The 26258-nt window shown below is 42.2% G+C and overlaps 1 protein-coding gene across 1 annotated transcript in view; it reads right to left on the bottom strand.

Moving 5' to 3' along the window:
* The window catches only part of SEMA5A (semaphorin 5A), a 650839-nt gene that overhangs the window by 57895 nt on the left and 566686 nt on the right, over positions 1-26258 (bottom strand). Inside the window, exons 16-17 of the mRNA XM_054018095.1 lie at positions 15323-15548; positions 6566-6784 (exon numbers count right to left, since the gene is read on the bottom strand). Of these exons, the coding sequence (XP_053874070.1) occupies positions 6566-6784; positions 15323-15548 (445 nt within the window). The remainder of the gene's footprint in view (positions 1-6565; positions 6785-15322; positions 15549-26258) is intronic.

Below are 26258 nucleotides of genomic sequence, written 5' to 3'. Positions count from 1 at the left end.
TGTTATATTCTGCTTAGTGCACATAGAGCTATGTGGACACCAATGGGTATGCCTACACAATGTTTTGGAGTGAGCCTCCCAGCCTGGGTGACAGTCTCAGATTAGTGAGACTCACACTAACGCTTTAAAAATATCTGTATAGACAGCACTTTGAAGTTGCAGCTTGGGTTGGAGCTCAGGCTCTGAAGCCCACCATCCTCCCTAGGCACTTGATCTCCCATGTCCCTCCTATGCATCGCCTCTGCTTCCAGACCTAAGTGAGGAAGATACACCTAAGCATCCCAATAGCATGATGAAAATTGCACTTAGACCGACTTCTCCTCATTAATGATTATTTTCCACCCAGAACCTGTCCCCTTAGAAGGAAAGAAGTGAGGTTCCAGGCAGCTTGAAATTTACTACAACTGATGTGGAGAACTGCGTTTAGCATTTAACCTTATTTGCCCCTGTCCATTGCCTCCACTCACTGTGCAATGTGCAAAGACTTGCAAGATCAAGAGTGAAATGTTAGACATCCTCATACTGCTGGAGTAATCAAACGTTATGAAGCTGTCCTGAGAGGAGGGTTAAGAGGAATGAAATCAACTCACCTACCACAATGATACAAAACATGGCTGCAAAGCAACCCATCCATAGCCACTATTATAACTGACCCTGTGGAATAGTGGCTGCTGCTGTTGGTTCTTTAGCTCTTAATCAGGGGAGGAAGCTCTTAATTAGGAAGACCAGAGCTTTAAAAAGCCCGCTCCTAAGCGACCAGAGGAGCTAGCAAACAGGAGCGGTTAACAGGGGAGTTTTGCAAGGGAGTTCTCCAGAGGGGCAGAGTGATGGGGGGGAGGCTATACCACTTGACATTACTTAAACGTCTTTAAACTTAAGCCAAAAAACATCTCCCAAAAAACCAAAACAACAACAAAAGAACCAGCTGCAGGAGTAAAAAGAGAATGCAGGCAGAAGTCCAGAAGGGGCTACCCGGTTTATTGCATCCAATGCAGCATGTATGATTATCTGCCCTATGGGCAGGTGGCGTATGTTTGCATTTGGTGCAAGAAGCTCCTGGCCCTCATAGACCATGTACGGGCTTTGGAGACCAGAGTGGCTGAGCTGGAGGAACTAAGGGAGACAGAGAGGTACTTAGATGAGACTTTCCAGGACACAGTAGAATGGTCCCACTCCCAGTCTGACAGCCTCTGTGCTGTTGCGGAGGATGAAAGTCTGAGGGAAGGAGGACATCTAACTGGAGCAGAGGGAAATGATCCCATAGTTGGGACCATCCTTCCAGATGATGTTGTGGTATCCTCTCACACTGAGGATACCTCTCTGGGGCATGGAACTCCAGTTATTAGGAAGAGACAGATATTAGTAATGGGTAATTTGATCATTAAAAACATAGCTAGCTGGGTTTGCGATGACCAGGCGAAGTGCATGGTGACTTGCCTGCCTGGTGTGAAGGTTGTGGATTTCTTGAGACATCTAGATAGACTTATGTGTAGTGTTGGGGAAGAGCCAGTGGTTCTGGTACATGTAGGTACCAATGACATAGGGAGGGATTGGAGAGAGGTTCTGGAGGCCAAATTTAGGCTTCTAGGTAAGAGATTAAAGTCCAGGACCTCTATGGTAGCATTCTCTGAGATGCTTCCATTTCCACAAGCAGGGCCCTCTCCCTCAGGTCCCCTGGGGAGGAAGATCAGCATTGTATGTTGCTAAAGCTGTTGAAAGCATCTCAAGGCATTTTGGGAAGGGTTAAAGGTGTGAGTGTGTAGTGGAAAATCTCTTTGCAGATTGCGAGAGGCCAAAGGGGGAGGGAGGAAGAGAGCAGAGAACGGGTTAACTTGGCACTTCAGCTAGCTTAGTCTGAAGATAAGACACTGGCCCCTGTCCAAGGTCACAGCGAGAAATTTGCAGCTGAATTAACATCTTACCCAACCCTAGCCAGCCATGAGAAAAGAAGAACTAAGCTGAGCAGGACTTCAAAGAGTGCAAAAACAAGCAAGACGTCGAAGGCGAACGGGGGGGAAAGCTGAGAAGGCCACAGAAAGCCGGTTTGGACTGGTACAAAGAGCACTAGGAACAGAGGTCCTTGAACGAAATACCCCCAAAAGAACCCAGGACTTAAAAACCCACCCAAGAGGCAAAGCAAATCAGAGATCAACAGCGGACCCCGGAAGACCCGTGCACAGGACAAGAACTCCAGTCCACCCATCCCCCTCTTCTTCTTTCGTTACACCCAGGCTTGGCCAGCCTCGTGTAGTGCGGGTGTGAGTATGAAAGTGGGTTAGGGCTTGGGGCACTAATGCTTTCTTCCTTCCTCTGAGTGACATAGGGAAACCCCCCACCCCAGCACTCACCGCTGTTATTTTATTATTTTATTAATAAAGCTTTAAAATTTAGTCCCTTGGTGTGCTCCACCATCTCCTCCCCTAAAGATCCTGTGGCCTCAGCCTGACCACCTGACGCCTCGGGCAGATTGGTAACATAAATCTGTCACAACCATAATATAATTAAATTTAATGTCTCTGTGGTGCGGAAAACACCACAGTGGTCCAACAGTGTAGAATTTAATTTCAGAAAGGGGGAGATGCACAAAAATGAGGAGGTCGGTTAAACAGAAATTAAGAGGTACAGTGCCAAAAGTAAAATCCCTGCAAGCTGCATGGAAACTTTTAAAAGACAAAAAGACACCATAATACAGGCTCAACTTAAATGTATACCACGAACTAAGTAACATAGTAAGAATACCAAAAAAGAGCCACTGTGGCTAAACAACAAAGTAAGAGAAGCAGTCAGAGGCAAAAAAGGCATCCTTTAAAAAGTGAAAGTTAAATCCTAGTGAGGAAAATAGAAAGGTGCATAAACTCTGGCAAATGAAGTGTAAAAATATAATTAGGAAGGCCAAAAAAGAATTTGAAGAACAGATAGCCAAAGACTCAAAAAGTAATAGCAATTTTTTTTTTAAGTACATCAGAAGCAGGAAACCTGCTAAACAACCAGTGGGGCCACTGGACAATCAAGATGCTAAAGGAGCACTCAAGGACAGTAAGGCCATTGTGGAGAAACTAAATGAATTCTTTGCATTGGTCTTCACAGTTGAGGATGTGAGGGAGATTCCCAAACCTGAACCATTCTTTTTAGCTGATAAATGTGAGAAATTGTCCCAGATTGAGGTGTCATTAGAGGAGGTTTTGGAACAAACTGATAAACTAAACAATAATAAAGTCACCAGGACTAGATGGTATTCACTGAAGGAACTCAAACGTGAAACTGCAGAACTACTAACTGTAGTCTGTAACCTATCATTTAAATCAGCTTCTGTACCAAATGACTGGAGGATAGCTAATGTGACAGCAATTTTTAAAAAGGGCTCCAGAGATGACCCCAGCAATTACAGGCCAATAAGTACCGGGCAAACTGGTTGAAATTATAGTAAATAACAAAATTGTCAGACACATAGATGAACATAATTTGTTGGGGAAGAGTCAACATGGTTTTTGTAAAGGGAAATCCTAGTGGTGTCCCTAGCCTCTGTTTGCCAGAAGGGGATGGATCACTTGATGATTACCTGTTCTGTTCATTCTCCCCCTGGCATTGGTCACTGTCAGAAGACAGGATACTGGGCTAGATGGACCTATGGTCTGACCCAGTATGGCCGTTCTTATGTTCTTGGACAATACTAAATACAGAGTTCCCTCCTCTGGCCTGCACCAGCCATATTGGTCACTTCTTCACCTGCTTATCCCAGGGTCAGCATGAAACTTATCTCCTCCCACTCACGGCTATCATCTCAGACACTCTGCAAAACAGTGACTTTCACTCTGACATATGCATTTGTTGTCTACAAACTAGCTTTCTGTGACTCATTAAAAACCCACAATTACTTTTTTATACTTCTCCTAGTTAACACTCCTCTCTCTCTCTCTGAATGTACAATCAAGCCCAACTTCTGGATGAACCATATCTTATTATCATTACTCACCCTCCCACGTGTTCAAAGAAAAGAGCAACTATATATACCTGTTTCTCTTTTTCCCCCTTCAGACTGATCAGATTTGGACCCTTAAATTTATTTTAATTATTGATAAACACCAGCTGCTGTGAATCAGCTGTAACGGAGAACTGGAAGGATTTCTCTGAGTCCCATCAGAATGACATAATTCTCTATTTGCTCCCAAATCACCACACACTTGGATGCTTTATTCAAGCTGTGAAGACTTATTCAAATGTAATTTGTGGGCAAGAAGGAAACAAATCACTGAGAAAAGATATTAGACATATCAGGACATCAGATTCCTGCTTTAGCAGGGCCCCCACTACCCCTTTTCTTCTGTTAGTTCTTGAAAATCATTTTCAAAAGCAGAACCAATGGGGATGTAACAGTGGGGATTGTTTGTAACCAAAATGTCAGTTTCAAGTTGTTCCTTATAACTTCATCACTTTTTGTTTTCTGATTTGCTTAGCTGTCTATGCTGGCTCAATCTTCGATATTAGCACCACTATCACGCTCTGCATATTAATATTATGAAAAACTTGCATTTTCTGCTAACTGTACCAATTTCTACTGAAAATAATTGCAAAATGAATAAGTTAAAAAAGTCCCATTTCTGGAAACGAAACAAAATATTTCGCTTTAAAAAATCCACCATTTTCAAAAAAAATCCAGCCCAAAATTCTGTTTTAAGAACCAATAGTGAAGGGGAAACAACAAATCTGGTCCAATTTTACAGGAATATTTTCTCCTGTTATTACTGGATAGTAATGAAACTATGAATCTAGATTGATTTTTTGAAGTGTCTGTTTAGCTTTTGCTTACTTAAGTTTAAAACTATAAATAAACCTGGGACAAGTCTCTACACCCTCTGAGGGCAGGTCCTCAGTCAGTATAAATTCCCATAGCTCTATTGACTTCAGTTGATTCTGACCATTTACACCAGCTAAGGCTCTGCCTCGTGGTGTCCAACCTTTTCAAATCTTATTTCAAGAAGATTAAGGGGCCACAATCAATATTCTGCCCTGTTTGCTACCTTTACACTGCTCATATAGTGCAAAGGGAGCGGAAATCAGCACCACTAGAAAACAGGTCCCCTGTGGGGATTCCCTTGGCCTGGGGAAGTCCTGAGTAGGAGCAGCTCAGAGTGGGTGTACACTTCCCTCCTGACAACCTGTGGGGAGAAGAAGTGAATGGGATGCTCCACGTTCTGACTATCACCACCTAGTGTATTGGTCCCTAGAGAACTGTTGCCAGTTAGCACATAGTAAACATGGCCCAGACTGCTAAAATCTGAACTGGACCTGGGCCACTGAATCTGTCAGCTGTACCCATTTGTTGGCTCTCAGCAATCTTGGGCATCCGTGTGTAGAGATTCAGATTTGCCCTTCCTCCAATCTCCTTCAGCCCCAATTCTTCCCCCAACCTGAGGCTAGTGGTTGGAGAGCCTGAGAGACTATTTACTGGGTCAACATTATTCACACATGGAATTCCTTTAGGGTTAAAAGGAGAATAATGCCACAGCCATATCAGATGTGAATGGAGAAGGAAGGCATGCTGAGGAGTCAGCACTCCCCCTCTTCTCCTCTACATAGCCTCCTGATGTGGGGCCCCTTTGCTTGAGAAAGAGAGAGAGAGAAGATCAGGGCACAAATAATCTTGCCAAATATAGAAGATACAACAACGATGCACATCTGTATCCACTGCCTGAAAAAATGTACATTTAGGTTTTAATCTCTTTTTAGTGAACCATAAAATAATTTTCAATGAAAAATCTGCTTAAGATTCTTCTAATGAACTCTCACAAGCGTTGCACTATTTACAGTGCACCTGAGATACCATCTCTTCCTGTTATCTGTCCAGGACCTCCTAAGACCTCCCAGGGTCTTGCATTCAAAATCTGTCACAAATTTACTCGACAGGTTCATAAACCTTACTTTGATAAACCTAAGCTTTGAGTTTGAAAGACAATTCTGAACCAGGCCAGTTTCACGTGATTATCCTTTTCTCTCTCATGAACATTTCTCACAGCTTTAGGGCCAAAGTCTAAGCTAGAGTAAATAAAGTATAGCTACACTACACTGAAATCAATAAAGATACACTGATTTGCACTAGCTGAGGATCTGGTCTCTAGTCTATATCCATTATAAATCTAATTGGCTGCTTGGCTAAAGAAATTTTCTCTTTCTGGCAGCAAAACAACTTGGTCTGTTGAAACAGCTCAGAAATCACATTTCCGTACGGTATCTTATATGTTAAAGCACTCATATCTGACATTGGTGCTGACTGAATGTCAAAGGGTCTTTTTGTAATATAAATTACAGTTTTAGTTGCTATGGGCAGTTACCATGAATGCATGACTTCTGTATCCTTTATATAGCACTGGTTTCAAATCATTGCTGAAGTTTACAGAGCAAAAGTTATTTTGTTAAGTTCACTTTGGTTGGGCTAACATGTTTGTCTGGAAAGGAACTGAGGAGGAAATCGTTTGAACTAGTTTATAATTTTTACTACTGTAAAGTATGGATCTGAAAGTGAACTAAATCATTTCCATACCCCCTATTGATATCTCTCGACTCTTACCTGGACAAGGCAAGATGTTGCATTCCTGGTACTCCAGAGATGGGCCCAGACACGGAAGACCCCCATATTTGGGCTCAGGATTGTTGCAGACACGTTTGCGGTTGCGAATACCTCTGCTGCAGTCTCGACTGCACTGAGACCATGGAGTCCATGGTGACCAGGCTCCATTAATTGTATGAGCAGAGTATCGTCCAGAACGCAAGAAATCCCCGGACAGTCCTAAAGAATTAAGATTGAAAGCAGAACATGGGATTAAAGGCTATCACCCTGAAAACAAACATTTTGTCTTCATATTTAACGTTAATCTTTTAATAAATATTTTTGGTACTGTTCCAGATTTTATTTTTCATTGGCTACACAACCCTGTAATTCTATTTCACTACCTTACCTGACAGAAATCCCATAAACCCTCCTATGGTGTCTGCAGCTGCCATTAAATCACACTAGAAATGAACCAATAGTGATAACCCTGCTCAAATTTTAGAATCAAATAATAATTTAATGAATTTCCATGAAAAAGTCGTATCGTGAGGAAAAGTATTTTCCCCATTTAAAATTACACTTTTCAGATTCTTCTTCACTCAGCTGAAGTGCTAAAATACACTCGAGCCTGGCAAGTGAACCATTCTCATACACAATGAGAATAGTGTTCTTCTTGGTTAAATCAGCCAACAGGAAAATGAAAACACGTTTCAAACCTTTTCTAAACTTTTTTCCTTGTCTGTTATCTTTTAAAGTGAATTTAGTGCTAAGAAAAGGCGCCAGATTAAACACTGCTGGAGTCTGAAGTCCACGATTTATTCACAGAAAAGGTACAGTGTAGGCAATGGGTGTGGAAGCTTGTTAACAGCAACACTGCAAAATATGCCTCAATCCCCACCTTGGAAGAACCACTTCTAAAGGTCATTTCAATGCCATTTTAGGGATAGATCCTGCCTGGGAAGGAACTCCCCCAAAAGTACTCCGCATAGCGCTTAACTTCTGATCCTGTGAGCTGTAACAGAACTGCTCAGCGACTGTGTACATCTGCAATGTACGGCAGTGATATCAGCCTCTGACTATATTAGGGGAATTCTTCTGAAGTTTCCCAGCATTACTAACACGGTTCACCTCTATTAATATTAGCATCATTGGGAGCCCTACTGTAGATGGATCATTGGCTGCTGCCACCATTTTAAGTACCGGATTGATTAGAACTGCTCTGAGCAAGCTAGATTACACCGTGCTTAAAACAGCTGTAGGAGCTAGGAGCTTGTCTACACTAGGGCTCCCAATATTGCTAACGTAAGTGAAGGTGAACCATGCCATCAATACTGGGAATTTTTTGAAAAATGTTCCTAGAGTAGAATGACCCACATTCAGGCTGTAAACTCACTCTCTTTGGGAGAGTTAAATAGTTTTAAAGTAGTAACAAGTATGTTGAATCAACTAATAAAAATATATTATAAGAGTCACAACTGATATTGAGGAGATGTTGCCCTCTAATAATCTTAAACTCAAACCATACTAATACAAGTACCCTAAGCAAATGGAATGTAACAAGAACTACATTCACTGTGTCCAGCGGGCTTCACTCCAATCCAGGGCATGAGATCTTTGCCTGCAATATGAAACCCCGTCCACAGTGAATCGTTTGTTAACTGAAACAGTTGTTTTGTACCAGTGGAAGCACAAACAGTTCAGTACATCCACGGTGGCCATGCTGAATTATGTTAAAAACACCTGCAATTTTGCCGTGTGTCTACACAAATTGCTCTGCTATACCAGTTCTGAGGCAATGAACTCCTGGACATGATTAGCTAAAATAGTATTAAAAATACAGTACCTTTGTCCTGTCTCCACCACAGCTTCAAACATTACTAACACTGTTACACCTGCACTTTGATGCACTCTACTCAATACAATTACAATATTCCTAGTATAGATGGGGCCTTAGAGACTTTTATTTAGTACCCAATAACAGTGGGCAATATTGAAATAAATGATGCAGTGACAGACAAATAGGTTTGTTTTTTTCTTTATTTTGTGATGAGAAACTGTTCAACTCAGCTAGCTCAGCTGGTTAGAGAGTAATACTAAATCCCCAAAGCTGTGGAAAACTCCTCCCACTAGGCAATAGCTGAGAACTATTATTTCTCCCCCTGAACCATCTCCTATTGTGCAAAGATATTATCAGCAGATTTTATGAAACCTGATGTAGATTTGAATCCAGAATGGTAGAGAGCATAGGAAAACAGTGTGGAAGTTAAGAATGTTGCTTCAACTCCTAGCTCCATCAGTGACTTTCTTTAGGAGGTTGCCCAGCTGAGAAATGCCAGGTTTACACACATGATGAATGGGGCTTAGAAGAGGGTACCACAACCCTCTCCTCCCCCCGCCAAACACACTTCAACCCCTGAATTCCAAATGGTAGCACTTTAACCAAAGGGCTAACAGAGGCATAAATCATGGCAGAGATATTCTGATTTAGATTACATTGGTAATTTCTCTAGATAAAATGTTGCAGCACTGTATCATTTTACAATAGCATTAGAATGAATTGGAGATCACTCTGAGGGGGGGAATTTTCAGTCTTAGGGGAAATGAGTGACCTTATTTCACATTTTTTCATTAACATATCAGCTTTCTTGGAGTAATGCCAGAAAAATTCTTTAAGTGAAACCTCAGAGGGACCTTAGCGCCAAAACATAATAATGTACAAAAGAACTGTTTTAGGGGGAAGTCCTTGCAACAGCTAACATTACCATGTGTCTCATTCTTTCCAGGGTGTAAAAAGAATATGTTACAGTTAGCACTCTGTCTACAGTTTACAACAACTTATATGGGGATGGGATTCACAAAGGTATTTAGGTGTCCAACTCATTGATTCCAATGAGAGTCAGGTGCCTAAATCCCTTTGTGAATCTCATCCATAGCATTCACAGTCTTGTTGAGCTTTCCCTTTAGACAAAGGTTACAAATTACAACAACTGACCATGTTACTTTGAATTCCAGACATATAGTATAATATAGAAATATAAGAAAATGAAATTAACTAGAGTGTAAATATTGGCCACTCCTGATTATTTCAATTCAGTTTCCTGCAAACAATAGGCATTATCTGTCTCCTTGTAAATGTGAAGATACTATTTTACAATGACATTATTAAGGGAGTGAAATTTTTCCACGATTCCAGCATATTCCTACTTTTTACACTCTGCATCTATGTGAGATGCATTACATTCTGGCCACCCATGTGTGCCGTTATTGACATGAACTCAAGTATCATGGGGTAGCCGTGTTAGTCTGTAGCTACAAAAACAACAAGGTTGTTGTGGCACCTTAAAGACTAACAGATTTATTTGGGCATAAGCTTTCGTGGGTAAAAACCTCACTTCTTTGGATGCATAGAGTGAAAGTTACAGATACAGGCATTGTATACTGACACATGGAGAGCAGGGAGTTACTTCGCAAGTGGAGAACCAGTGTTGACAGGGCCAATTCAATCAGGGTGGATGTAGTCCACTCCCAATATTGGATGAGGAGGTGTCAATTCCAGGAGAGGAAAAGTTGCTTCTGTAATGAGCCAGCTACTCCCAGTACCTATTCAAGCCCAGATTAATGGTGTTAAATTTGCAAATGAATTTTAGTTCTGCTGTTTCTCTTTGAAGTCTGTTTCTGAAGTTTTTTTGTTCAATGTTAGTGACTTTTAAAACTGTAATAGAATGACCAGGGACATTGAAGTGTTCACTTACTGGCTTATGTATGTTACCATTCCTGATGTCCAATTTGTGTCCATTTATTCTGTTGCGGAGGGACTGTCTGGTTTGGCCAATGTAGACAATGGATTGTGTGATGTGTCTTGGATGGAAGCTGGAGGCATGTAGGTACATATAGCGGTCAGTAGGTTTCCAATATAGGGTGGTATTTATGTGATCATCACTTATTTGCACTGTAGTGTCCAGGAAGTGGATCTCTTGTGTGGACTGGTCCAGGCTGAGGTTGATGGTGGGGTGGAAATTGTTGAAGTCCAGGTGGAATTCTTCAAGGGCCTCCTTTCTGTGGGTCCATATGATGAAGATGTCACCAATGTAGCGCAAGTAGAGGAGGGGCACTAGGGGACGAGAGCTGAGGAAGCGTTGTTCTAAGTCAGCCATAAAAATGTTGGCATACTGTGGGGCCATGCGAGTACCCATAGCAGTGCCACTGACTTGAAGGTATAAGTTGTCCCCAAATCTGAAGTGGCTGTGGATGAGGACAAAGTCAAAGCTCAGCCACCAGGCATGCTGTGGCGTAATCAGGGATACTGTTCCTGACAGCTTGTTGTCCATCCTCATGTGGAATATTGGTGTAAAGTGCTTCTACACCCATGGTGGCCAGGATGGTGTTTTCAGGAAGATCACTAATGTATTGTAGTTTCCTCAGGAAGTTGGTGGTGTCTCGAAGATAGCTGGGAGTGCAGGTAGCGTAGGGTCTGAGGAGAGAGTCCAAATAGCCAGATAATCCTGCTGTAAGAGTGCCGATGCCTGAGATGATGGGGCGTCCAGGGTTTTCGGGTTTATGGATCTTGGGTAGCAGATAGAATACCCCTGGTCGGGGTTCTGCGGGTGTGTCCATGTAGATTTGTTCCCGTACTGTAGCTGGGAATTTCTTGAGCAGATGGTGTAGTTTCTTTTGGTATTCCTCAGTGGGATCAGAGGATAGTGGCCTGTAGAATGTGGTCTTGGAGAGTTGTCTGGCGGCCTCCTGTTCATAATCCGACCTGTTCATTATGACTACAGCACCTCCTTTGTCAGCCCCTTTGATGATAATGTCAGAGTTGTTTCTGAGGCTGTGGATGGCATTGCGTTCTGTACGGCTGAGGTTATGGGACAAGTGATGTTGTTTGTCCACAATTTCAGCCTGTGCACGTCTGCGGAAGCACTCTATGTAGAGGTCCAGTCTGTCATTTGGACCGTCAGGAGGAGTCCACGCAGAGTTCTTCTTCTTGTAGTGTTGGTAGGAGGGTTCCTGTGGGTCAGTGCACTGTTCAGTGGTGCGCTGAAAATATTCCTTGAGTCGGAGACAACGAAAGTAGGCTTCCAGATCACTGCAGAACTGTATCATGTTCGTGGGGATGGTGGGACAAAAAGAGAGTCCCCGAGATAGGACAGACTCTTCTGCTGGGCTAAGTGTGTGGTTGGAAAGATTGACAATGTTGTTAGATGAGTTAAGGGTACCACTGTTGTAGCCCCCTGTGGCAGGTAGGAGTTTAGATAGCTTACTGCCATTTTTCTTCTGTAGAGAAGTGAAGTGTGAATTGTAAATGGCTTGTCTCATTTTTGTAAAGTCCAGCCACGTGGAAGTTTGTGTGGAAGGTTGGTATTGTATGAGAGTCTTTAGTTCTGAGAGCTCATTCTTGATCTTCTCCTGTCTGCTGTACAGGATGCTGATCAGGTGGTTCCTCAGTTTCTTTGAGAGTGTGTGGCAGTCTCTCACCGTAGTCAGTGTAGTATGTTGATTGCAATGGATTTTTTACCTTCAGTCCATTTGGTATGATGTGCATCTGTTTGCATTTGGATGCATTTGGATGAGGCCACAGCACGCCTGGTGGCTGAGCTTTGTGACTTTGTCCTCACCCACAACCACTTCAGATTTGGGGACAACTTACACCTTCAAGTCAGTGGCACTGCTATGGGTGCCCGCATGGCCCCACAGTATGCCAACATTTTTATGGTTGACTTAGAACAACGCTTCCTCAGCTCTCGTCCCCTAGTGCCCCTCCTCTACTTGCGCTACATTGATGACATCTTCATCATATGGACCCACGGAAAGGAGGCCCTTGAAGAATTCCACCCGGACTTCAACAATTTCCACCCCACCATCAACCTCAGCCTGGACCAGTCCACACAAGAGATCCACTTCCTGGACACTACAGTGCAAATAAGTGATGGTCACATAAACACCACCCTATACTGGAAACCTACTGACTGCTATACGTATCTACATGCCTCCAGCTTCCATCCGAGACATATCACACAATCCATTGTCTACAGCCAAGCCCTAAGATACAACCGAATTTGCTCCAACCCCTCAGACAGAGACAAACACCTACAAGATCTTTTTCAAGCATTCGTAAAACTACAATACCCACCTGGGGAAGTGAGGAAACAGATTGACAGAGCAAGACGGGTACCCAGAAATCACCTACTACAGAACAGCCCAACAAGGACAATAACAGAACACCACTGGCCATCACATACAGCCCCCAGCTAAAACCTCTCCAGCGCATTATCCACGATCTACAACCTATCCTGGAAAATGATCCTTCACTCTCACAGACCTTGGGAGGCAGGCCAGTCCTTGCTTACAGACAACCCCACAACCTGAAGCAAATACTCACCAGCAACTACACACCACACCACAGAAACACCAACCCAGGAACCAATCCCTGTAGCAAACCTCGTTGCCTACTCTGTCCCCATATCTATTCTGGCGACACCATCATCGGACCCAACCACAGCAGCCACACCATCAAGGGCTCATTCACCTGCACATCCACTAATGTTATATATGCCATCATGTGCCAGCAATGCCCCTCTGCCATGTACATTGGCCAAACCGGACAGTCCGTCCGCAAAAGAATAAATGGACACAAATCGGACATCAGGAATAGTAACATACATATGCCAGTAAGTGAACACTTCAATCTCCCTGGTCATTCTATTACAGATTTAAAAGTCACTATCATTGAACAAAAAAACTTCAGAAACAGCAGAACTAAAATTCTTGTGTCAACACAGCTGTCTACTCTGGGGTTTTTGCCATGTTGGTCAGGGTTACGTTTTTACATAACCCCCAATGCAGATAATACTTTTTTACCTACTGTAGTTATTAATGCATATTTATCTTACAAGGGTGTTGTAATAATCAAATTGTTATAACATTTTGAAGATGTAAAAGGCTATGTAAGTGGAAAGTATTCTTATAAGTATTAATAAATAATAATGAAATTAAGAATCTCATAACTAATCATTTAAAATTAGGATTGACTTCACCTGAACATCAGTGAACAATAAATATATTTTTGTATATTGTTTATTCATAACTAAGCGCTACTGGTAAGCAGAAAAATAATTTAGTATGAATTAATTCTGTATGTAAAATGCATCTATAGCTGAAATAACATTGGAAGAGGTCATTTTTCCTTTGTAGAAGGAAACAGAACTTTAAATCCTGGTGATAGCTCAATACTATAAAACATTAATAATAGAAGTTATCCACTTCATAAATTATCTATTTAGTTAATTGCCATAAGCATGCAGCCAGCTATTGCTCTTTAATTATTCAGTAAAAAGCTCTATTCATCATCACTGTTATAGTCTAACCAAATATTTATAAAATAAAAGCAGAATTTGTCAGAATCTCTCCCAAAAAAGGACAGCAGAAGGAAAGAGATGACAAAGCAATCTCAAAAATTATTCTACAATTTCATGGCTATCTCTCGGATGAGTTAATTATTAGAAAGAACATCTGACAGCAAGTCCTACAGCTAGAGATAAAAAATACTGGGTTATCCTGAGATATTAAGCCCAGTCCTGAAGAAATAGAAACTAATTTACCTGTTGTGATCAATTGCCTTCTTTTCATTAACGTTTCTGAAATGAGCTGGACAAATTTATGAGTGAGATTGTATGATGGTGTTGTTTGTGATGGTAGGTGGAAGGGCCAACCGCCATGGAGCCCACTTCTGGTTTATGTCCTATGTTCCTAAAACCTCATGCTTCAGGGCTTTGTCCGACTACTTGCAGGAGCCAGGAAGGGATGACCCACAAAATGTATTCTGAGCTTTTTTTTTTTTTTTTTTTAAAGCTCCTTCCTCTGAAGCATGAGTATGGTCACAGCTGGAGATGGGACATTGGGCGGGGTGGGCTGGAACTCTGAGGTGACACTGAGCATTCTCTCTCACAAGTGTTTGGCTGTCTGATTTTTGCCCAAGTGATCAGGGTCTATCTTATTGTCCTATGTGGGGTTAGCAAGGAATTTCCCCCCAGGTAAGATCTGCAGTGACGTTGTGGGAGGGAGAGGGGGAAGGGGAGGAGGGTGCATTGAACTTCTTCAGCAGCATGTGGGTGTGGGTCACTTGCCATGAATATCTGGGTATATCTCACTTAATCATATCCCTGCCTTTGTGGGGCTACAGGCACCAGGGCACATTGGTCTCTCCTATTCTCTGCCTGTGGCATATAATAGTCTAGTCTCCAGTGGGCTGTAATACTTTAGTCTAATTTCAGTTGTTGGGTTTAGGGTATAGATACTGGGTAGTGCAGAGATGGTGACCTCTGATATACAGGAGGTCAGACTAGATGATCCAGTGGTCCCTTCTGGCAGTAAACTCTGTAACATTATGAAAAACACCAGCAAGATAAAAAGCTTCACTTTGTCATGAAAATGGAACTACAGCCATCTCTCTAGCATGTTCATAGATTCCAAGACCAGAAGTGACCAGTATGATCATCTTGTGTGATCACCTATAAAACACGAGCCATAGGATTACTCTGAATTAATTCCTATTTGAACTAAAGCATATCTATATAAAATCCTATGTAAGCTTGATTGAAAAATTACCAGTGATGGAGAATTCACCACAACACTGTTCCAATTCCTGATTAATCTCACTGTTAAAAACACACACCTTAATTCCACTCTGAATTTGTTTAGCTTCAGCTTCCAGCCACTTGATTGTGTTATACCATTGTCTGCTAGGTGCTATTATTCACTTGCACTATCTCTGCTTACCATCTGTTGAGCATCCGCTCGTACCATCACTGGAACAGTAACGCATTTCAATCCTTTGTCTTCCAACCTCTAGCAAATTTGGGTCAGGCAAGCGTGCCTTGCAAGTGTATCGGAATCGTTGTTCATAGTGACCACCATTGTCTGAGATATTGACTGGAGTCCAGGGAGTCCAGGGGGTGGTCTTTTTCAGCTCTGGACAGGGATTGGTGTTACAAGGTTGATACTCCTAGAAGAAAATTATCAATTGTTTATATATACAGTATGGTACACAGAAAACAACCTGACAAGAGAATTTTGATCCCATCTCCTTCTCCTCCAATCTTCATCCCTGCAAGTGGATTTTGAATTCTAATACCCCAAAGGTTTTTTCTACTTGGAGGAATATACATAGAATGGGCTAGATTCACAAAGGAATTTAGGAGTGGTGACCCTGAGTGTTGCCACGCCTAACTTTTAGCTACCTAGAAAAATTACCGGGATTCACAAAGCCTGAGTTCGGCACCTTGACTCTGTATACAATGAGTGGAGAGAGATAGGTGCCTTTCAATGGGATTTACAAAAGCCAGCATAATAGGCAGGTCCTCACCTAAGCTAGCCAATGGGAGGTGCCAAGCCAAAGAGTATCCAAAGACTCATCCCTCTCTTGGATAGAGGTAGATAAGTGTGAGCTTCAGGAAGACATTGGCCTCTGCTTGGAAATTTCTCTCTTTGTGGGAGGAGGGGGAGGGAGAGGAGGAACTCCACATAACTTTCAGCCCAGTGGTTAGGGCACTCACGTGGGAGGTAGGAAACCCCCACAGTTCAAGTCCCTCCTCCACATGATGGAGAAAAGGGATTTGAACTGGGATCTACTACCTTTCAGGTGAGTCCTCTAACTACTTGGTTATGGAATATTTTAACATGGGGCTCCATCAGGCCTGGCTTACACCTAAAACGTAAGTCAACCTAGCTATTTCACCATAGGCGCTGACTCCATGGGTGCTCTGGGGCTGGAGTACCCACAGGAAAAAAATTGTGGTTGCAGCGACCTCCCCGATCAGCTCCTCCCACTTCCTCTCATTGCCTCCCGCCCGCCACAGATCAGTTGTTCAGGAGCCTGCAGGAGGCCCTGGGGGAGGGGGCTGGAGCGAAGGTGGGACACACTTGGGGGAGGGGGCGGAATGGGGTGGGAAGAAGCAGAAAGCGGTGGGATGAGGCCTTGGGGGAAGGAGTGGAGTGGGAGCAGGGCCTGGGGCGGGGGGGGGAGGTCAACCACCCCCAGAGAAATTAGAAAGACGTGGCATTTTCACACTCCTGAGAGATGTAGTTAAGCCGACTTACACCTTAGTGTAGACACCCCTAGGTCAATGGAAGAATTCTTCCATCAACATAACTATCACCTCTCGAGGGGGTGCATTTACTACAGAGACAGAAAAACCTCTTCTGCTGCTGTAGCAAGTGTCTAAACTACAGAGGCGTAGCTGCAGCGTGGCAACTGCGCTGCTATAGCGCTTGTAATATAGACATACCCTAGGTCTCTCCAGTTAAAGCTGTTCCACTGTGGATAATACATAAAATAAATGGAGCAGGAGAACTGGATCCTGGGCCACTCAGCTGAGTGCTCAAACCATCAGGCTATATAGTCATACTCTCTCTCAATTATTCTTTCATTATTTATTCACAGTGGAACAGCTTTAACAGGAGATAGACTGAGGCAGCCCCACACCAGAATATCTCATAGCCCAAGTGATTAGGGCACCCACCTTAGGGGCAGCAGATACAGTTCAAATCCTTTTTCCCCTTCAGGTGGACAGGGAACTTGAACTGGGGGTCTCCAACTTCCCAGGTGGGTATCCTAATCACTGGGCTAAAGTTTATGAGGGAGGTCCTCCTCCTGTGCCCCTGCTGTTTTGAGTAAGCTCACCTGTAGGGGGCCAGTCAGGTGACACTTCAGGCTAGTTAGGCAGAAGAAAGTCTTTCTTGCCCCAGTTTGTGCACTGCTCTGGAGCTTAGGCATCCATAAGCCTGATATGGGGTTAGAACTGCCCCACTCATCGCAATAGGTTGTAATGCTCACATGCAGAGGCAGAAACACAGGCACCTACGGAACTTTTACCAGAAAAATGTAGTTGTTGTGTGAGTTTAGGCCCCTATAGGGGCAGCTGAGCAGGGGCTTTGTGAATGTCTGTGGGGCCTGATTCTGGGTGTTAGGAGCCTAAAGTGGCACTTAGGTGTCTAAGTCCTTTTGTGAATCTAGCCACATGTTATTAGCTGCACTAACAGCAATTAAATTAACTAGGATAAATTAGATCTACAGTATCTGTGGTAATAAAGCTCAACTTTAAGGCATTAGCCAGGTCTATAATTAAATAGTAGCTAAGACATTTAAACATTTTCAGACTATAAAGCATTTGAAAAAAATGTAAATAAAACATACAAACCAACCATTAATTCCCTTAATTACATTTGCCAGCATGCAGAAAAACAACTTACCACTCCATATGGATTAATCTATGTATATGGGACAAGGGTCTCACACATACATCTCTAAAGTCTTCAATAGTGTTACATGGGTGTAACTGAGAGCAGCCTTTATCTCAGAGAGTCATATCCATATCTGGCTGTTTCAAAAATGATAATTTGATGACATTCTCTCAGCTCCGAGATACAATATTGAACTTATTATTATTTACTTATTTATGTTGAGAGAGTGTAAATATCATTTATCAAAATGTCACAGGAGGAAGTACAATAAATTTAGATGTCCATTGCTGCATAACTGCCCTGTGTCTTTTCAGTCATCATTTTCAGTTCTCTTTCCTTCAAAAATATATTGTAGTTCATGTTTAGTAACCAGATGCTGTAGTAGAGTGAGTCTATCTCCCAGTTTTAGCACTACTGAAACAGAAAGAGAACTTAAATATAATGGGTTGAATTCTACTCTCTGTTCCACATATCCAGCCCCACTGAAGTGAAAACCTGGATGAGTTTCCAGAAAGGCTGTATGGACACATAGGATGGGCCTTTTTTTCCATTGTCTTGCATGTGTGTAGTCATTACACCAGTGCTAAATCAGAATAGTAAGTAGAATTTTACACCCACTTTGCACAGCTGTAAATGACTACACATATTACAAGGCAGTGGAGAATCAGGTCCCACATGCCAGCCCTCAGTGCTCTATGGCAAGGTGGAATTTAATTCTGTGGCAAGGTCTCTGGATTCTGTGGCAGTTTCCGATAAACTAAAAAATATATTTTTTTGCTGAATTAAATACGAAAATGAATATCACAAGCAGTATAGTGATCTTTGTTCTTTACTTTGATAACAAAAAGTTTATTTTACACTGTCCTCACACTTTCAGTCTTCAATATACTGCAGATTTTTGTATTGATATTGCCCAACTGCATCACAGAAGATGTCAGGGTGAAATGGCGGGTTTTGGCAGCCAGATATGGGACAGGTATGAGACGAGGTAACATTGTAAACGTCAACATTATTCACAACCTACTGATATGAGTGGGGCAGTTCACACCTTTTAGAACTATTGTTTCAGGCTGTTGGCATATTCAGAAAAACATGATAGCAAAAGCGTACCCTCAGATGTGGTCTACACTTAGGGCTTGTCTATATTTGAAATGCTACAGAGACACAGCTACAGCTGCACCACTGTAGCACATCAGTACCTTAGATATTACCTATGTCGACAAGAGGCGTTCTCCTCTGTTGGCACAGATAATCCACCTCCCTGAGAGGCAGTTAGCTAGGTCTTTGGAAGAATTCTTCTGTTGACCTAGAGCTATCTACATCAGGGGTGAGGTCAATGTAACCACATTGCTCAGGGGTGTGGATTTTTCACACCCTGAGTGATGTAGAAGAGTTGACCTAACATTTTAGTGTAGATCAGGTTTACAAGTTTACAAGTTATATCAGCATAGCTACATGGATTATGCGTGTGAAAAAAACGTAATCCTGACCAACATGGCAAAAACCCCAGAGTAGACAGCTGTGTTGACACAAGAGTGCTTCTATTGATGTAGCATGTTGTTCGGAAAGGTTGTGTTCCTACACCAACACAAAACTGCCTTTTGTTGATATAGGCTCCGTCTACCCTAGAGGCACTATTAGCACTAGCTATGCCAGCATAAGCTATGTAGTGCAGACACATTTTCAAGGATTTCTTTGCAATCCAGAAAGCTAAAAACATATGACCTGTTCACCACTGTGTTACTCCAGCTTTACTTCACTGAAATCTGTGGAGTTAAACCAACGTTAAAACTGAAGTAATGCAGTGGTGCGACAGGACCACCATTTTTTGTTTAAATGAAAGGTTAGGCTTCATCTACATTTAAAATTTAGTTTGACATAGGTATGGTGCTCAGGGATATGAAAAATCTACACTACTGAGCGCTGTAGTTATGCTGGTCTAACCCCTGGTGTAGATGCAGCTCCAAAATCCTTCCATCCACCTAGCTACCATCGCTTGATAGGTGATGTTCCTACAGTGACAGAAAAATCCCTTCTATTGCTGTAGGCTGAGTCTTCGCTATGGGGTTATGCCAGCATAGCTACAGCACTGTTGTTATGTTGCTATAATCCCCATAGTATGGATACGGCCATAGATTTTGGAGCACAGTTCTGCAGCAAATTGCGTGGCAAATTCTTGGGTTGCAAAATCACAAGGGCCCTGTCCGTATGTCTGCAAAGGAGGTTAAAAATCCATAGAATACGAGTTTTTCACTCTTTACATTGACTGCCACCTAAAGTAAAACAATGTGAATTAAAAACAGTGATAGTTGTTGCATCTGTAAAAAAAATAAATATTACATGTGATATTAGCAATATATTTTGGTCCTGTCTATACATAAAAACATAATAAAAATATTATTTAATGGAACAGGATATGCATCTATTGTTGTAATGCCAAGATCGCCCACACTTTTTGTGTTGTGTGATTTCAGCAATATATCAAAGGTAAGTATCCATCAGCAAAAATGGATAGCAACAATATTATGTGCAAAAGATATTCTACTTTAATTGCAGATGGCAACATCTGTTGCATCCAACATGGAAATACTGGCTTTCTAAGTTTGAGGGAATATTGCCTCTGTCAGATAGAGACGGTGCACAGAATAAATGATAGAATATATAACAGATTGAGTACATCCCATTTTTCTGATTCAACTATAGATTCAAGACTAAAGATGATTAAAAGTACATTGTAGCATATTTTAAAAAAAAAATACTTAGCTCTATTTGTTAGCTGCTACAGTTACAAATAATAGAACCAGTTTTCTATAGAATATTCTGTTTCCTATTTATCTTTTTCTGTTTTCAGTTTCTTTATTTTTTTTTATGCATACAGTATCTCCTCGTTGTGTGCACTTCTTTTGTTCTCTTTTCTGTTCTTATTCTTTGTGATCTACTGAGGTAATCTCTCAACATACACAAGACAGCTAAATCAGCATTAATAACCCATTAAAATTCACTCATCACATTGGTTGTCTTTTAGGATTTACTCTTAATGTACTGCATCGGTGGGGAGATTATTACTAGAATATTCTCTCAGAACTGTAGAATTGTATTTTGATTCCAAATACTTCTGTATTTCAAGTTACTCTTGCTGTTTGTTTCATTGTGCACCAATTATGTCATTTTTCAAAATTCAATAGCTGTAGTTTTGAGGTGGTAGCTGAAACTTTCTCATATAAAGGACCAGAGTCTCACCTGGTATAAATGGGCAAAGTTCCATTGGGTTCTGGCCCAAAATATTTGTTTCATGTGGAAAAAAGTAAAGAATCCAGCAGAAAAAATAATTAAGCAGATGCAAACTGAATGGACCAGCAAGCTGCCTAAGGGTATGTCTACACTGCAATTAAAAACCAACGGCTGTCCCGTGCCAGCTGGCTCGAGCTCATGAGGTTCGAACTAAGGGGCTGTTTAATTGCAGTGTAAATGTTCGTGTTTGGGCTCCTCCCACCTTACAGGTCCCTAGAGCCTGTGCCCCAGTCCAAGCATCTACACAGCAATTAAACAGCCCTTTAGCCTGAGCCCTGCGAGCCAGAGCCAGCTGCCACAGGTTTTTAATCGCAGTGTAAACACACCCTGAGAAGAGATAGGGCTGGAAAATTCAGCAGCCACAGAGCCTGTCAGACATCTCCTGTGCTTTATCCCAGCATCAACCTCATGTGTTCCCTGCATTTGTCAAGATAAACACACTATAAACTGAAGCTTTTCTTCTCTTGGGTATTACGATGCCATTATATTCATTTTTTTATCTTTGTTTGCCCGTAAAATCAAAAGTTCTTGAGTAGACTGAAATAGCCTTTTTCTTCAAGAACCAAAAGTCTTGGATGGTTTAGAAACACATTCAATTGAACTTAAAATGAATGTGCCATTTACATTTAAAAAAAATCTAAATTGCTCTATGTGAACACAATTTTAGACAGGCAGAAAATCTTCTCAATTTCTTTTAAAAGAAAAATTGATTACAGTACTATATATTCCTACAGCTAAAAACAAATCACAAGTACTGTATAACAGGACACCAGCAAAATATCATTATATAAATCTAACTTAGTCTATTGCCATTTTCTTCAAATTTTGCACACTATACTACAAATTCAAAAACTTGATCTGAATGAACACCTGGGACCCGCTATGCACAGACCCTGAAAGAAAGACTTTTCTGCACGGCAAATTTCACAGCTATCCTGTGTTTGTGGAGTGCTTGACTGAAATATACCGTCTGGTCTGTTTGTTTGGGGGATCATGTGCTGAGCCTGCTAGGCAAGGCTGAGAGCATCTTAACAAGGCTTTGATCTCTAAGCCCTTTAGCACCCATCAACCCTTACCTAGGGCGGCGGGGCTACTCAGGAAGACCAGGGCTTTAACTAGTGACCAGGAGCAGCTAACAGGGGAGTTTTGCGAGGGTGTTTAGCGGGGGAATGGGGGCTAGATACACTTAACATTCTTTAAACTTAAGACCCAAAACACCCTCTGATAAAAAACAAAACAACAACAACAAAGGAACAAGCTGCAGGAGTAAGAAGAGAATGCAGGCAGAAGTCCAGCAATAGAGTGGGGGCTATCCAGTTTATTGCACTCAATGAAGCATGTATGATTACCTGTACCTATGGGCAGGTGGTATCTTTGTGCATTTGGTGCAAGGAGCTCCTGGCTCTTAGAGACCATGTACAGGCTTTGGAGACCAGAATGGCTGAGCTGGAGGAGCTAATGGAGAAAGAGAGGTACATAGATGAGACTTTCTGGGACACAGCCTCTGTGCTGTTGAAGAGAAAAAAAGTCTCAGGGAAGGAGAACATCCAACTGGAGCTGAGGAAAATGATCCCATAATTGGGACCATCCTTCCAGATGATGTTGTGGTATCCTCTTGCACTGCGGATACCTCTCTGGGAGAGGGAACTCCAGTTATTAGGAAGAGATGGGTATTAGTAATGGGTGATTCGATCATTAGAAACATAGATAGCTGGGGTTGCGATGACCGGGAGAACCGCATGGTGACTTGCTTGCTTGGTGTGAATGTTGCGGATCGCTCAAGACATCTAGATAGAGTTTTGTGTAGTGCTGGCGAGGAGCCGGTGGTCATGGTACACGTAGGTACCAATGACATAGGGAAGGATAGGAGAGAGGTCCTGGAGGCCAAATGTAGGCTGCAAGACACAATATTGAAGTCCAGGACCTTCATGGTAGCTGTGACAGGTTCCCCCCAAGGTGCCACCTGGAACTGGGGTACCACAGGGCCTGGGTGACCCACCAGCCTGGGTTCCCTTTATACGATACTGCTGTGATCAGCCTGCCAGGCCCTCTCCCAGGCCTTCACCAGCACACATACAGGTAGGGACACACCCAGTTGCAGAAACATACAGACACTGTGATCAGCTCTGCATGGGAAAGCTTCAGCTGAGGAACTTCCCAGCCACTTAGGCACGCATCCCACTCTGGAGTGTAAACCCAAAATTATACCATCTTGCACTGCACAGGTGTACAGTGTAAGCTCATGAAATTCACCCCTCCCTCAATGTGGAGAGGAATATACACAGCTTTCTGCCTCCAAGTTATAGCTCCCACACACTGGTTTGTGATAAAGCGAAACCAAATATATTAATACAAAAGATAGATTTTAAGTGATTATAAGGGACAGCAAACAGATCAAAGCAGATTATCTAGCAAATAAACAAAAATGCAATCTAAGATCAATATACTAAAGAGGTTGGATATGAGTAGCAACTTCTCACCCTAAATGATGATTTAAGCCCGTTGCAGAGATTCTTAAGGGGCCAGCTGCCCTTGCTTGCAGTTTAAAAATCCCAGGTATTCCTCTCACAGGCTAGAAATCCCTCTCCTCCATGGCTAGCTTTCAGGCCTCCATCTCTTTGTCTTGAAGTTTCAGGGCCGTTTGGTATGCAGCTTCTTGTCTGGCATTTTCTGCTTCCAATTCTTTTTTTTTATAATTGTTTTAATTCCATCTGTCTCTTGTGTTCCTTCTCCCTCTCTTCTGCCTGCAATCTGCCAAGCTCCTGCTTCTTGCTAGTTTTGTTTTCACTCATTTTCCTGATTTTCTATCCCTACTTCCCTTGACCAAAATAAGTAAACAGAAAATAATAAATTGGTAACCACTTTGACTGATCTCTAGCCACCACACTTAAAGCTCACTTAAAATCACTACCAGTGTCTCAGAGCAACAAGCAGTGCATATAATCCTGCCTTCTATGCCACTGTGACGGATTCACCCTGGGGTGCCACCTGGAACTGGGGTACTACTGAGCCCTCTGACCCAGAAGCCTGGGCTCCCTCTCACACTGTACTGCTGTGGCAAGCTGCAAAGCCTTCCAGCCTGCACTGTCACCAGCATTCATACAGGTAGGGACACACCCAGCTGCAGTTATACGCAGGCTCTCTGACCACCAGCTTCCTAGCCTGAGACCCCAGAGCAGTACCATCCTGCCATGGTCAAATCTGGCCAGTATATGGGTTTAATACCTGGTCCGCCTCTCCCTCAATGTGAAGAGAACAATGCACACTTGTGGTAACCAAACAGAGATTTTCCCTAACCACTCCAGTCAAAGCTCACTGGTTTAGATTAAAACATAAAATAAGTTTATTAATTAAAAGGTAGATTTTAAATGGTTATAAGTGATAAACAGATCAAAGCAGATTACCTAGTAAATAAACAAAACCGGAAACTGAGATTAACACACTAGATAGGTAGGATATGAATTAGGAAATTCTCACCCTGAGTGATAAACAGGCTGGCAGATTCTTAAAGCACAAGCTGCCTTGGTTCTTTCTGCAGCTGGGGTTTTCCAGATTTTCATACAGAGGCTAGAAATCCCTCTAGCCTGGGACCATCACTTCCCACAGTTCAGTCCGTGTTCCTCAAGTGTGTTGTTGTAGGAAGAGTGAGGTCCCTTTTTTCCCGCTTTTATATTTTCTTCCCACTTGCTAGAAAGCTCTTTTGCTGTGACCTGGGTAAAATAGTTCCCATTGTGTACTGCGATTTCTGAGAGGTTTCTATTAAACACTCTTCCTGGAGTAATCCTTGTGCTTGTGTGCATTTCTCAATAAGACATTAACATTGTTTGTCCTTTTTACTGTTGTACCTGAAAGGCTGCTTGTTGGTATTTTCAACCTCACAACATGTTTCAGTAACACATACACAGCCAAACTTCCTAACTTCACATACAACGATAGCACATACAATCCAATGAGATATTAATGTCTAGCAGACCAAGTCTCTTAGAATGATACCTCACAAGGCATACTTTGTACAAAACATGACAGTGGTGAATATGGGGATGCCAGGGTGTCACAGTAGCATTCTCTGGACACGTGGAAATGCTTCCAGTTCCACGTGCTGGGCCAGTTGGACAGGCACAACTGCAGGGTCACAACGCGTGGATGAGACGATGGTGTAGGAAGGAGGGTTTAGATTTATTAGGAATTGGGGAAAGTTTTGGGAAAGGGGGAGCCTATACAGGAAGGATGGGCTCCACCTAAACCAAAATGGAACCAGATTGCTGGCATTTAAAATTAAAAAGGTCATAGAGCAGTTTTTAAACTAAGAGCTGTGGGAAAACAAACAGATGTGAAGGAGCACATGGTTAGGACAGAGACATCCCTTAGGGGAGGATATATTAATGGAGATTCTCTATTTTCAAGTAGGGAGGAGAGGATGGAAGATAATAAAATACAGGTAGGAACTAATGAGAAACAGTCAAATGGAAAAGAGTTCCATTCAATTACATCATGTAATGGCAGACAGATAAAATTGACAAGTTCTTAAAGTGCTTATATACAAATGTTAGAAATCTAAATAATAAGATGGGTGAACTAGAGTGCTTCATATTAAGTGAGGATATTGATATAATAGGCATCACAGAAGCTTGGTGGAATGTGGATAATCAATGGGATACAGTAATACCAGGATAAAAATATATCAGAAGAACAGAACAGGTCATACTGATGACGGAGTGGCACTATATGTGAAAAAACCCCCAAACTGTACCATAGAATCCCATTGGAAAGTAATTCCAAGCTTGAATAATAAGAATATAGCAGAATATACCCCACCTGACCAGGACGGTGATAGTGACTGTGAAATGCTCAGGGAGATTAGAGAGGTTATAAAAATTAAAAAAAAATCAACTATCCTCATATTGACTGGGTACGTATCACCTCAGTAAGGGATGCAGAGACAAAATTTCTTGACACCTTAAATGACTGCTTCTTGGAGCAGCTAGTCCTGGAACCCACAAGAGGAGAGGTAATTCTTAATTTAGTCTTAAGTGAAGCACAGGTCCAACAGGTGAATCTGGTCCAATGGCTGAATATAGCTGGACTGCTTGGTAATAGTGACCATAACATAACTAAATTAAACATTCCTGTGGCAGGGAAAAACACAACAGCAGCCCAGCACGGTAGCATTTAATTTTAGAAA

The sequence above is a fragment of the Malaclemys terrapin genome, chromosome 2 (genome assembly GCF_027887155.1).
Source record: "Malaclemys terrapin pileata isolate rMalTer1 chromosome 2, rMalTer1.hap1, whole genome shotgun sequence".
NCBI classification, from domain to species: Eukaryota; Metazoa; Chordata; order Testudines; family Emydidae; genus Malaclemys; species Malaclemys terrapin.
Note: the sequence above shows the minus strand (reverse complement) of the source record. Positions and strands in the feature narration are given on the sequence as shown.